The sequence below is a fragment of the Sarcophilus harrisii genome, chromosome 1 (genome assembly GCF_902635505.1).
Source record: "Sarcophilus harrisii chromosome 1, mSarHar1.11, whole genome shotgun sequence".
In the NCBI taxonomy this organism is placed as follows: domain Eukaryota; kingdom Metazoa; phylum Chordata; class Mammalia; order Dasyuromorphia; family Dasyuridae; genus Sarcophilus; species Sarcophilus harrisii.
In genome coordinates, this window is record NC_045426.1 from 307330733 (window position 1) to 307345100 (window position 14368).

Consider the following 14368-nt stretch of genomic DNA (forward strand, 5'->3'; position numbering starts at 1 on the left):
AGAGGCCAGAAGCTAGATTACAAAAGATTGTTGAAAAGACAACAAAAGAAGGGAAAGTGGGAATCCCTCAAGTAGAGAGTTTATTTAGGAATAAGGAGGAAAGACAGAACAGCCTGAAGGTATCACAAGGTTAAAGCAAGAGATGTGAGTCAGGCACTGTGAGCATTAGGTTAAAATACTTCTGATTGTGGGGTCAGAGGTAGAACAAGCTGAAGCCAAACAGCACAGGTGCAGGGTCAAAAGGAGATGTGAACCAAGAGTTCTAGGCTACCATGGGTCCCCACTAAACTATAAATTACAATTGTGCCCCATCCCTGAAATAACCATAGGTCCACCATAGTTCTGGGATCATACTGCCATATGGGGTTTAGCCAATTTGAAAAATCAGACTGGAACTAAGTAACCTGCCTACCATGAAGGTAGCATTCTCTGGTCAGAACATTCCACTGTTCCAGGAGATGAAGGCTGGTTAACAACATCCCAAGGTAGGGAAAATAGGAGAATAAAGGGCACCCACTCCATTTTAAATATTATTAGTTATTCTCTTAGACATTATTATCTTACATTAAAATTTAAAATGGTCATATGTCTACTTTGTACTTCTCTTATCTGTACTTGTACATGAACTTGTCCCCTCTAGAATGTAAGCTCCTTGAGCAGGGTAGGAACTGTTCCATTCTTGTTTTTGCATGCCCAGGTCCAAGTACAGGTTCTGGTACATTGTTGTTGTTCAGTTGTGTCTCACTCTTTGTGACCTTCTAAACCATAGTGCTTCAACACTTTACATGGGATGTTCTTTACAAGGATACTAGAGTGGCTTGCTATTTCCCTTCTCCAGTGGGTTAAGGCAAATGGAGGCTAAGCACTTGCTTAGGATCATGCAGCTAGTGTCTGAGTGTCCACATTGAACTCAGGAATTCTTGACTTAAGATCCCAGTACTCTATGCACTGAATCATTCAGCTGCCTCCATCCAGCACGTAATAGGACCTAGGTTAAAGGTCATATGCTGAAGGATCCCCAAAGAATATAAAGGCAGTAGAAAATTGGAAACCTTGTTCCCTAAATCAAAGGGAGTTCCTATACCCCAGCACACCAGTCCTATGTATTATAAATACTTGACTCAGACTAAAAAAAAAAAAGTCTGGGTAATGATGTGTCCATGTGTAATGCTTATATTCTATAACAAAATAAACTACCTGAAAAAGGACTCTTCTTCTAGATCTGCTGACTAATCTGAAGTCCTGAGGATGCAAGAGGAGAGTCTCTTTTACAGGTCTCTCTGATCTGCTTATCCACTCAGGCTGGAAAAGTCGAGGGGAATCTACTTGAGTTAGCTAATGATTTCAATCACCTTCTTGAATTAGTCAATTTGATATGATAAAATAAACACATACATGTAATGTCTGGGCTAGCTTTCTGGAAGATCTCTGTATGGGCCTTGGTCATAGGTGGAGAAGTGATGAAGGCAGGAGAGCATTACGAGGATGGTCAAGGATGGAGTCTGTCTGTGCCTGTGTCTGAGTCTCTGAGTCTGAGATCGAGCTCCTCTCCAATCCTCTCAGCCCTTAAATACCTTAGTATGATTACATCACTACAGCACACTGAGCATGTGCCAACTGTAGAACCATTACTTTACCATATCACACTAAGTATATGTGAAGTGGAGAACCATTATTTATCTCATCAATCACACTGAGTAAACACCCTGATGTAAATATCCTTACTTCAAGCATACTTTTCCCAGAGTTTCCCACTATCTGCAGTCTTCTACACATACACAAACATATATTTTTTTACTCCTCTTATTTTGAGGATGAATTCTGAAAGGAATTTATCTACTCTCTTTGAAATGGATTTTACAGAATATGAACTTAATTAGAAAACATGGATTTTTCCATTAGAATGTAGGCCCCTTGAAGGCAGAGATTGCCTCTTTTCTGTATCCTCATCACCCAGCACAAAGAGGACAGTTAATAAATGCTTGTTGAAAGATTGGTTCCAAAGATAAAAATATGATAAATATGCCCTATTCTCTCTCTCTCTCTCTGAGGGGTGTAGAAATCTGTGGAACAATGCATATGCTCTCATATTTTTTTCAATGTACTAATTAGTTTTGCTGAACTTTTTCCCCCCTCTTCAAAATTTTTTTTTGTTATATAGAGTGGTTTTCTGGAAGATGAGATGAGAAAAAGGCTACAGAAGAAATTCTAGGCAAAAGGGAAACAAAAAAATCAGTAAAAGTCTATAATAACCTTACTGCTTACTGTGGAAGAGTAAGTTGGATCTCTTTATCTTGTCAAAATCCAAGTTATATAACTTCATTGTACTTTGTCTTAGGTGTCTCCCTCTCCCCTTTAAGTATCCAATCTTTCTAGTCTCCTATCGCATCCCTCTTGTCTACTGAAATCCAGTGGCCAGAAAACACTCCATCTCCAGGCTTTGATCTTTTTCACTGACTGTCCTCTACCCTTGGAGCTCTCTCCCACATCATCTCCACCTCCAGGCTTCCCTGTCTTCCTTCAAGTCTTAGCTGAGAATCTCCTTCTGCAAGGAGCTTTTCTCTTTAATCTTAGTGCCTTCTCTCTCATATTACCCCCAATTTATCTTTTCTAATCAACTATATATAGATATACGTATACAAATTTTTTCTTCTTGGTCTCCCCATTAGATTGTTCATTCCATGTACAAGCATAGGGCCTATAGGGAATGCTTAATAAATGCCAGCTGTAATCAACTGACTAGTAGCTCTCTCTCCCATACCTCTGTAGGGAATGTGAGGATCGTGGGCCAATTAGGCATTCTCAGTGCTCTGATATACTGAAAAGGCACACATAAGGGCTTCTGAGCTAAGGGCTGGAAAAGGGCAAATCCCTTTTCTGTTCATAGTCTCATCTCCTCTCAAAACACAATTCATTTATTTTCCAGTTGTCTCTCACAGGAGAATGTAAACTTCTTGAGGGAAAGGGTTGTTTGTTTGTTTTTTTCGTACTCAGTGCCTGGTACATAGTAAACATTAAATAAATGCTTTTCAAATTGATTGACTACAAGTGGTTCTTTTATAGGTCTGAATGAATTCAATTCAGTCCAGTTCAACTCTATAGGTAATTTATTAAGCATCTACTTACTACATACTATGCTGGGCTCCAGAAAAAGCACCATTTTCTTTTTTCTTTCTTTCTTGCTTTCTTTTTTTTTTGGAATGCAGGAACACTCTATATATTAACTCAATAATTCATTTTTAGCAATACAATCACAGAATATCACAATGCTGGTTACATTGATAGTTTTGCTGGTTACAAATAATGTTGTGCAATACAAGTGTGTGCGAAGTATAATATGAAAGATTATTCTTGACACAACAAAGAATTGTCTTCAATATCTAATAATGACCTAGGTATGTCTATATAAATTATTGTGGCACTCTTAGTGGGGATTCTCACATAATGCTGTTTTAAGTAAGTTGTTTTTAATAGAAACATTGTTTTCTAAAGATATATAAGACAACGAAGTTCCAGACTTGGAGATATCTTCCAATGAAAATCAACTCTTTTGCAAAGATACTCTATCTAGGTGCTTACCAGATAGAAACAACCGGCAATTTTGCTGGACTGCACAGGTCAGCTGTCGACTGAGCAGCATGGAAGCCATCTTCTTCAGTCAAGGGATGGTCAGGAACTTCAGAGAATTCCTTTGCTGGCAATGATCCTGGAAAGAAATCAGAAAATCTCACTTAGATCTCCATAGGTTGCACCCTGGGTTTGGAAAGGTCCTACCTGCTGGGTCTGAAAAGAGAAAACTCCCCTGAGGTTTAATTCCCTACAATTGTCTTTCTTCTTTTCAAATAGCCTTTACAGAGGCACTTCCTCATTGGATCATCACAACAGTCCTGTGAGGTAGGTATTATCCCCATTTTACAAATGGGGAGAGAGAGAGAGCCAACAACCTATTCACAGTTAGGGTCACATCCCATTTCCCATAGGAAATCTCTTAGAAGAGTCAGAAGGAAAAGAAATGTTTTCTCGTCACAGTGACTGGCAAATAGTAAGCCCTTAGTTAAATGCTTATTGATTGACTGAGCCCAGTGGACTTTGTTTCTACATTTTTATTTCTTTTCTTCTTTTCTTAAATAGCATGTATAATCATATTAAGCATATTTTTTTTATTAGTCATGTCATGAAAGAAGAATCAGAACAAAAGGGAAAAACCAGGAAAAACAAAAAAACAAAAAGTTAAAATAGTATACTTTGATCTGTATCAGACACCAAAGTTCTTTTTCTGGTTGTAGAAAGCATGAATCTTTTGGAATTATTTTAGAGCATTGTATTATTGAGAAAAGCTAAGCAACACAATGATTGATGAGAAGATCTATCAAAGTTGATCTTTGTACAATGTTGCTGTAACTATGTATGACTGTTTCTGATTCTGCTCACTTCATTCAGCATCATTTCATGTAAATTTTTTCAGATTTTTCTGAAATCTGCCTGCTTATCATTTCTTTCTTTTTTTTTTTCTTTTCTTTTTCCTTTTTTTTTTTTTTTGGTTGAAGCAATTGGGGATTCGTGACTTGCCCAGGGTCACACAGCCCCTTATTCATCATTTCTTAGAGAACAATAGCATTCTATTACATTCATAAAACACAATTTGTGGGGCAGCTAGTTGGTGCAGTGGATAGAGCACCAGCCCTGAAGTTAGGAAGATCCGAATTTAAATCTGGCCTCAGACACTTAATACGTCCTAGCTGTGTGACCCTGGGCAAGTCACTTAACCCCAATTGCCTCAGCAAAAACAAAACAAAACAAAACAAAAACCCCCCCACACAATTTGTTCAGCCATTCCTCAATTGATAAGTACCCCCTTAATTTCCAATTCTTTGCCACCACAAAGAGTTGCTATATATACTACTGCTCTACTTGTACTCAATATTGTACCTGTCTTTTCCCCTAAAACAAAACAAAACAGTTCACCTCCCTTATAACAAATATATTTGGATTTTAAAACTAAACTTATGGTTTTTATTGGTACAAGGGACCTTCCAATAAGAAAACTTCTACCAGTTCAGATCTGCACCTTTTCCCTACTCTGTAATTTGAAGCCCTAAAGAGTCCACTTTAGAGATTTAAGGCACTCACCTAGCCAGTATATATATATATATATATATATATGTTAGAAGCTGAAGATAAACCTCTGTACTTCTTACCAGTGGCTGGCTCTCTATCTAAGCTAGGTAGAGTCAAGCAGGATCCAATAGTAGTACACTGGCTATATATCTTAGAATATAAATCTTATTCAAAGCTATTCTGCTAGACTTGGAATGAAGAAGAAAAAGGTTCAGGTCTCAACTTAAGACACTTAGTAGATGTTTGACCTTGGGCAAATTATTAAAACCACACCTATATGGGGGAAGGATTTAACTTGATGAGCTTTACAATCCCTTCCAGCTCTAGAATTGAGGATCTTTTCATGTCATAATTGTTTCCTGCATTATTCAGACTTCTGAAGGTTTTCATTGTTGCTTAAATTAGGTAAATTTAATTAGGTAAATTATTTCAGTCATAATGGCCAGCCTAGTTGAACATTCTGGTCAAAGAAGAGATGTTATGATCTACACCAAAGCAATTTAGGGCACTTTAAAATAAAACTTGGGGTTGAATTCCTAGTTCATAGAATCATTGGTTTTGGAGTTACAGGGTTCAAAAACCACCTCTGATTCTTATGATTTCTTTGATTGAGAGCAAATCATTTAATCTCCTTTGGCCTCCATATATAAAATGAAGGGTTTAGACAAAATGACTTTTGAGGTCTTTTCCAGCCCTACATTGATCCCATGGTTATCTAATCTAGCACCTCATCTTACAGATGGGGAAATTAAGGCCCAGGGAAAAGAAATAGAAAATGACATGTTCCATTTTCAGTTTGCCCATGCTACCTCTTACAACTAAAATGCTATTATACATAGTAGTAATAATGACAGTTAGCACACACATTACCTAACCTGATCTTCATATAATCCTGTGAAGTATTTTAATTATTATTATTCCCCATTTTGTCGATGATGAAGAAGAGGGCTTCCTTTGGTCATTCAAATGTAGTTTGCAAATGATATTGTGCTAATTATATCATGTCCTAGAACCATACAGAACCTCTACAATGAACTCTATAGTTAACCTAAAAAGATTCACTTAGCAAATCCATAGAGAAAAAATTAAATGGATGACAAAGACCTAATGTTTAGAATTTGACAGGCAGTTGGATACCGGCTTCTTGTACACAAGATCTTTAAAAGCAGAAAAGAAGGGAATAAGCATTTGTCAAGCACATGCTATGTGCCAAGCACTGTGTTAAGCATTTTACAAATAGCATGTCTTTTGACACTCACAGAAGCTCTATAAGGGAGCTAATAGCACTATTATTATCCCTATTTTGTAGTTGAGGAAACTGAAGCAGACTGACATTAAGTGACTTGCCTAAAACTACATGGCTAGGAAGTATATAAGGCTGAACCTGAACTCAGGTCTTCCTGACTCCAAATCAATATTTTAATCATTCCTGACTGAACCAAAAGGATTGCAGATGGTCCATCTGTTGGACCTCGCTGTTAAAGAAAGAGAGAAGGTTGGGTTGCATTTATGAAACTGTGCAGTATGTGTGACCATTTCAGGCTATTTCTCAGAAGACCACCCTGTATTTTTACAAAAATAGTTCCCTTAAATAGTGATTGCTAGAGGCATATGGAGAGATTGGTGCAAAAATTGATGAAGCTTGAATCCTGGAAGATACTTTGGAAATTATGCAAACAAAGAGGCTAAAATATCCATACTCTTTGACATGAAGATTCTCTTACCTATATACCCTAAGGAGGTCACTGATAAAAAAAGTAAGGTTCCACATGCAAATAATTATAGCAGTACTTTTTAAAGAAACTAAGAACTGGAAAGAAAGTAGAAGTCTCTAATTGGTTAAACTGTGGGACATAAATATAATGTGCTGTAAAAAACAAAAACTATGCTGAATACCCACCATCATGAAAAGATTTACATTGACTAATGGAAAGTGAAATTAGAGAAAATAATGTACACAATGACTATAACCATGTAAAGGAAAGATGACCAAACCATAAAAACAATAAAAATGAATGTTAAAGAGCAAGGTTGGTCTGGGAGAGGAGGTATATAAAGACACCTTCCCCTACTTCTTTATAGAAGTGAGGAGGAGGGAAGGAGGAAGGATAGCAAATCATGTAGTTGCATGGGTGTGTTGAATACATTCCATTATATTGTCAAATATTTTGGCAGATTTTTAAAAATTATTGATTGTTGTGGTTTTTCTCTTCCTCTATTTTCATTTTTTAAAAAGATATTCTTCATTATGAGGGATAACTGGCAGGCAGCAAGGATACAAAAGAAAATTTAGGCTACATAAAAACAAAAAAGATACCAATAAATTCTTATTCAAAAGCCTAACTTTAATCATGCTATATGATAGTAAATCAAGGTATAATACAATCTCTGAAAAATCAGATTTGCAAGTAACTAAATGGGCAACTGTAGACATACAGGATGGGTGTAAGAATAAGCTGTCCCATCTATGAGAGACCACTGAAAAATTGCATGACTGGGAAAAAAAAATAGGTGGATCAGTTATATGAATAACAAGAGTAAAGGATAACATGAATAGCTCTTCTGTATTCACAAAATGGTACTCAGAACATTAAGTCTGTGAAGAACCTTTGCAAGAACATGAACAAGAACTGCATGTGATGAGCTAGGCTATGAGCAGTTTTGATAAAAAGGAATAATCATAGTGATGAGACCATGAAAAATGGAAAGAGTCTTACATCTGGAGCTGCTAGGTGATATAATGGATAGAACACTGGCCCTAAAGTCAGGAGGACTTGAGTTCAAATCCTGACTCAAACACTTAACACTTACCAGCTGTGTGACCCTGGGCAAGTCACTTAACCCCAACTGCCTTGCACAAAACAAAAAACAAATAAAAAAAGAGTCTTAGATCTATCAGAGAACTCAGGTTCAGATCCTAAATATTTTAATACTATTTACCTGACCTTTACCAAATTACTTAACTTCTCTAGGGCATCAGTTTCCTCATTTGTAAAATGAAAGTTTTTTTCTAAATGGTTCCTTTCAGCTCTAAATCTATGATCTTATAAAATGGGGAAATAGAACTTTTAAACTTAATATTGTACTCTGCTTATTAAAAAACTAGATTATGGGAAAGTGTGTGGTGTATATTCAGAAAAATATGGTATTTTTTGCTACAAAACAAATCTTTGGCTCATAGCCTAGACAGAAGTTATCTGAAGTCTCATCTTTCATAAGTCTGCTTTTCTGAGTCATGATTTGGCTCATTGAACACTGCATGAGGGAAACACTGGAGGGATAATGAGAAACCCTTCTGGGCTGGCAGCTTATCAAGTAATTTATTCCTGAGAGGTCAGCATGATTTAGTGGAAAAAGCCTTGGATTCAGAGTCTAAAAGCTTGGGTTCAAATCTAGACCACCTGACATTTGGATCTTGGTTTCCTCATCTTTAAAACAAACAAAAATAATTATGTTTAAGGTGGCTTCACAGGTTTGAGTTGTGTGCTCCTCATGATTCCTATCAAGAACAACATTCCCAGAATTCACTAGCTAAGCTGAGAGAGGAGCAAGGATGCCAGAATAAATCAAATATTCCTGTGGTGCACAGCTAAGCTTCTATCGCATTGAATCTAATTCTTTTCAGAAGGGAACTAACTGAAATATGAACTACAATTATAAAGGAGTTAGGTTCAGTAGAGAATTTCATGACAGTGAAGGTTTTCATTATTTCATAAAAATGCCTTACATATATGGGAATAAATTTCAGGCTTTATGAAGTTCTTTTGTCGTTACACCTTGTGAAGTATGTTGAAAGAATATTAAAATCATTTTTTTGAAAAGGAAACTGAGGTCAGAGTTTGTCCATAACCAAAAAGTGGCACTTCCCTTTCTCACAATAGATTTAGGGATAGCCTTAGGGACCTCTGATCCCGTTCCAATTCCAGGAGTAATTTTTCTTTCTCTGTAAGCATAGGTCTTAGTAAACAGGTCTGAAGGTATTATTCCTGTTACTTTAGAGTCAATAGAGTAGACTCTAACACAATCATTTTTTCCTCTGGGCCTCAGTTTTTTCATCTGTAAAATGAAGTTAATTGCACTTATACTAGGAAGCATAGAGCTAAAGCTGGAAGGGACCTTACTTCCTACCCTCCCAGTATTTATGAAAAAAGTACCTCATGGACTGAAATAATATATAAATGTGAACTTGTGAGACAGAACAATCATATTGTAAATGTTAAAAGCATTCTTTCTGCACAATAGGTAATACCATTCTCTACCTGCCACAGCCCCCAAAGCTGCACACAAAAGTTTAAGAACCAAAAATTCTAAAAGCAGAGGATACTATAGTAACACAAATCAGTTCTACAAATGGTTCCCACATACTTCAGAAATGGAAATAAAGTCTGCATGTCATGTTTTGAGAAAAGAAAATTGGGATATTTTATTTTTCTTCTCTTTCTCTTCCCCCTCTCCTTCTCCTCCTCCTCCTCCTCCTCCTCCTCCTCCTTTTTCCCCTCCTCCTTCTCTTCCTACTCCTCCTTTTCTTCTGATTCTATTAGTGTAAAGAAATCCCATTTCTCCTAGGTGGGAGGAGAGGAACAGAAGGAGCATACATCAGTTCAAATCCTGGTCCCCTCCTGCCTCTCCCTCCCCATCCTCCTACTCCCCCTTACCTCCTTAGATTTCAGTTTCCTCATTTCCAAAATGATATTGGTGGTTTAGAGAAGATGTACTTTCAGATCACTTCTAACTCTAGACCTGTGATTTTGTATCCTATATGAATCTGGACTCAAATCTTACCTCTGATGCTTACTATCAGTATGACCATGGGCAAGCCATTCTATCCTTATGGACCTTGGTTTCCTCCTCTGTAAAACAAAGGAGTTGGACTAATCTATGAGATTCTTCCATGTTTAGATCCATGAGCCCATGCCAGGGCTGCAACTTATAGTCTTAGAGAAGTATTACAAAGTTAAGTAACTTATCTATGTTTATATGGTCACTGCAGCAGAACTGGCATTTAAACTCAGATCCTCTGATTTTAAATAAACCTGACTTTTTACTAGGATTTCTTTTTAGATATAATAGATGAAGCTCAATGTGGGGAAGTAACATGCCCAACTTCAAACAATGAGTCAAAGTTATAGTTATAATATCTATAACCAGCATTAATATTGTGCTTTATGATTTGCAAAGCCCTTTGATCCTCAAAAGGAAGTGTGCTATAATAATTCTCTTTTTTCTATGTGAGGAAACTGAGGCAGACAAAGGGTTAAATGATTTGCCCAAAATCAAATAGTTAGTGAATATCTGAGGCTGGTTTTGAACTCAGGTCTTCCTAGCTACAGACTCTGTTCTCTATTCATTGGACCACTGTTCATACCACACTCTTCTGCTACTCAGGGCTTGAACTCAAGTCTCTTGGGTACCAATTAGAAAATTTCTTCTGAAAATTATGGGTATGTATAATTAGATGCATATAATTAGCCAAGAGCTAATTCTTTTGACTTTTACAGCCTGAAAATAAAGCATCTTGGGAAAAGTTTAAACATCAATTTGATTTTAGCATTAGTTCAATGAAGTGCTATATTATTTTCCTTATATTTAAATTTTTTCTTAGGGAATGGGGAGCTTTCAGATTATTGATATCACCGCAAATCTATTAATCTATAACTGAAAAAAGTTATCATAGTTCCTGTAAGATATTTCCTCTAGCATGCTTTTACTTTTAATTGAGTTGAATTTGTTTCCAAAAGGGAAGATCTCTGACAACACTAATAGCATCTATGTACTCATAAGAAGGTGAAGAGTCATACATCAATACATTTTAGATCAAGAAATGTCTCATTGTAGAACACCGACATTTACTGCAGCCCAAATAATATTTATTTGCTTAAATGTTGTACCCTTTGTTGAAGAAAAAAGGTAATTCTATGCTCTGTGCTTTCTGTACAAGTATGCCAGAAACAGTTAATTTTTTTTTTTACATTATTCTAAATTCATGCATATTTTAAAAAAACCTTTATAATTTATAATTTTAAAACTCTTGATAATATTTTATTTTTGCAAAGATAGTCTTCAACATTCACCTTTGCAAAACCTGATTTGTTCCAAAATTTTCTTCTCCTCACTCTTCCTCCACTCCCCAAGATAGCAAACAATCCGATATAGGTTAAACATGTGCAATTCTTCTAAATATATTTCCATATTTGTCATGCTGCACATACACAAACATAAAATCAAATCAAAAGGGAAAAAACACAAGAAAAAAAAGCAAGCAAGCAACCAGCAACAACAACAACAAAAGGTGAAAATACTGTGCTTTGAACCACATATAATCTCCATCTGTCTTTCTCCTTTTTTCGAAAAAAATTGCACCTGCCTCCCAGGGTTGTTGAGAAGATACAATGAGATATTATTTGTAAAGTGTCTAGCTCAGTGCATAAAACAGATACTTAATAAAAGTTGTTCCCTTTCCTTCTTTTTTATATACTGAAATATATAGATTTCAGTACTCCATAGATGGTTTTATTTTTGTTTCTTTTGTCACCAATTCCTGGCACAGTCCTTGAAGTATCTTATCAATCAATCAATCAACTAACAAGCATCCATTAGGGTTTACTTCAAACAGAGTCACTAGCAATTCCAGTTGACCACAACACCATCAATCAAAAGACAGAATTGTCCCTTCTCCCCTGAGAGATTTAAAATTCTCAGTGAGACTTTCATTTTAGATTGTGGAATTGCAAAACTATTCTAGGAAGGGCTGGAGAATTGGTTGATGAGTCAGTGTGTTTACCAGATCTATAAAGGATCTGTGTTAAATTGTGGCACCTGGGGATTCTAGCTCTGGAATAAATATGCAAACAGTACATCAATGAATTGCTGAGCTCAGTAAAGCAGTTGGTAAAATTAGTTCCCAAAGCTTATTGAGTTGGAGGGAAGATTGTGATTGGTGCTTCTTTATTTAACACTTTAATTTTTCCTGTTCCCCTTAATTGCTATGTTCTCACTCCCTTATATATTATTGTACAAATATCTTATTATCATAGTCCTAAATGTAGCATGACGAAAGGCTATATAGTCCAACATCTTCATTTTACAGATGAATAAACTGAGGACTGGTAAAGTTATCTGACTTAGACAAGACCACATAGGCAGTAAGCATCAGGAGCAAGACTGATTCAAGTCAGCATTCTTCCAAAGGTACCATACTTTTATTTATTTAAAATAAGAATCAGGATGTAAAAATTAAATCATAAAAGACAAAAATAGAAGAGAATATGAGCAGGTATCTTTCATAGCTACATATGTGAGTGGAGAGATAGAGGGGATTTTAAAAAAAGAGAAAGTAGATTTTAAGTATATGAAATTGAAAAGTTTATGCATGAATAAGATCAACGTAGCTAGGATAAAAAAGGAAATCATTGACTGGAAGGGGAAAATTTTTTTGTGCCACATTTCTCTAAGTGTCTGATATCTAAGTCATATAGAAAAATAATTTAAATATTTCAAATCAAGAGCGATTTCCTATTGGATAAGTGACCAAAGGATAAGAACCACCATTTCTCAAATGAAGAGATGTAAAGTATCAACAGTCATATGAAAGATTGTTCCAGGTGACTAATAACAAGAGAAATGTAAACACAAATAATTTAGATTTCTCCCTATATCCAGTAAACTGGCAAAATGACGAATGATGGAAATAGCCAGTGTTGGAAGAGCTGCAGAAAGATAGGCACGTTAATTTTCTGTAGGTCATTCTGGAAAGCAGTTTGAATTAAGTTAATAAGGCGGGGGGGGGGGGGGGGAACATGCATGTGTTGATTTAGAGACCCTACACTTCTAGGCTTATCCCTTACAGAGACAAAAGACAAGAAAATTTCCATATATACCAAATATTCTTAAAACATTGTTTTTTGTTTGTTTATTTTTGTTGGTAGCAAAGAGTAGAACTAGAAAGTTGATGCCTATCAATCAGGCAAAGGGTCAACAAATTGTAGTACATGAATATAAAGAAATATTATGTAGTAAAAAATATTAATTCAGAGAAGCATAGAATCTGATCTGATGCACAAGGAAGCAGAGCCAGGGAAACGTATTTCAACAATATGGAAAGAACAACAACAAGAAGAACAATCTAAATACTATTTAATTATAATAGCCAAGCTTGATTCTAGATAAAAACTTGGAAAAATGTATCTTCTTCTCTCCTTCTTAAAAGTGGGGGACTGTGGGTGTAGAATATTACATATATTGGCTGATATGTGAATTGCTTTTGCTGAATTACTATTTTTGTCTTTTCTTTTTAAATCTGTTACTGTACAGGGGAAGAAAGGACATATTAGGAAATGAAGACGGTATAAAAATATATGGTACCAAAAAAAAAAAGAAAAGAAAAAGCATCAGAGAATGATGTTCACAGGCCTCTAACCCCAAAGATAGTATTCTTTCCACTGAATCATGCTGCCTTTCTTTACCAATTTTCCTCATTCCTCAAATAGAATGTAAACACTTTGAGGTTGGGTACAGGTTATTATGTTTTTTTTTTTTTTGTTTGTTTGTTTTTTTTTGTATCACTTATCACATTGCCTTTTTTTTTTTTTAAATGAAAGCTCTAAATGAGGACCAAAAAAACTTCCTGAATGATAGCTATTATTATTCATCCTATATTTACTGTGTACCTACGTGTGAGGCATTTTGTTAGGTACTGTAGGAGATGCAGAGATGATTAAGACTCATGTGAAAGCCACAACATCAGGCTAGGGGCCAAAATAATCTAGGAATCCCTTATATCAACAAGGTGTCAGGAATCCCATCATCAGCTAGCTCACTGTGATCCAACTGTTATACTTGGCAGTTGGCTCTTGTTTGACAATTGTGGAAAACACCTCCCACGTCTGGTCTGGTTGGTTGAAAAATGACTGTGGCAAAGGAAGGAAGTTGTCTTTCCCTTGGAATGTGGGAAGGTTTATAGTATCATGAATTTCAAGCTGGAAGGGTCTAACTCTGCCTCATTTAACACATGAGGAACCAGGCTAAGAGAGTTTCAATGACTTATCTAAGAAAGGTCATCTAATCAGTAAATAGCTGAATCTGAATTTGAATCCAAGTTCTTTGGACTTATAATCAGGTACACTTTTAACTGCATTAATGCTAAAGCTTCAGGATAGGTGAACCTCTCTCTACAAAGACAGAGAATTCATTAAGTATCCCATAGATATTCCTATTTTAGCTAGCTTAAATCTCAAGCTAGCACTGAGCAAAC

The 14368-nt window shown here is 36.0% G+C and overlaps 1 protein-coding gene across 4 annotated transcripts in view; it reads right to left on the bottom strand.

Annotated features, from left to right (window-relative positions):
• Positions 1-14368, bottom strand: part of ABAT (4-aminobutyrate aminotransferase) — a 123780-nt gene that overhangs the window by 60532 nt on the left and 48880 nt on the right. For all 4 annotated transcript variants that reach the window (XM_003761721.4, XM_031944884.1, XM_031944889.1 and 1 more), the window contains one exon: positions 3580-3706. In XM_003761721.4, the coding sequence (XP_003761769.2) occupies positions 3580-3649 (70 nt within the window). In that variant the 5' untranslated portion in view covers positions 3650-3706. The remainder of the gene's footprint in view (positions 1-3579; positions 3707-14368) is intronic.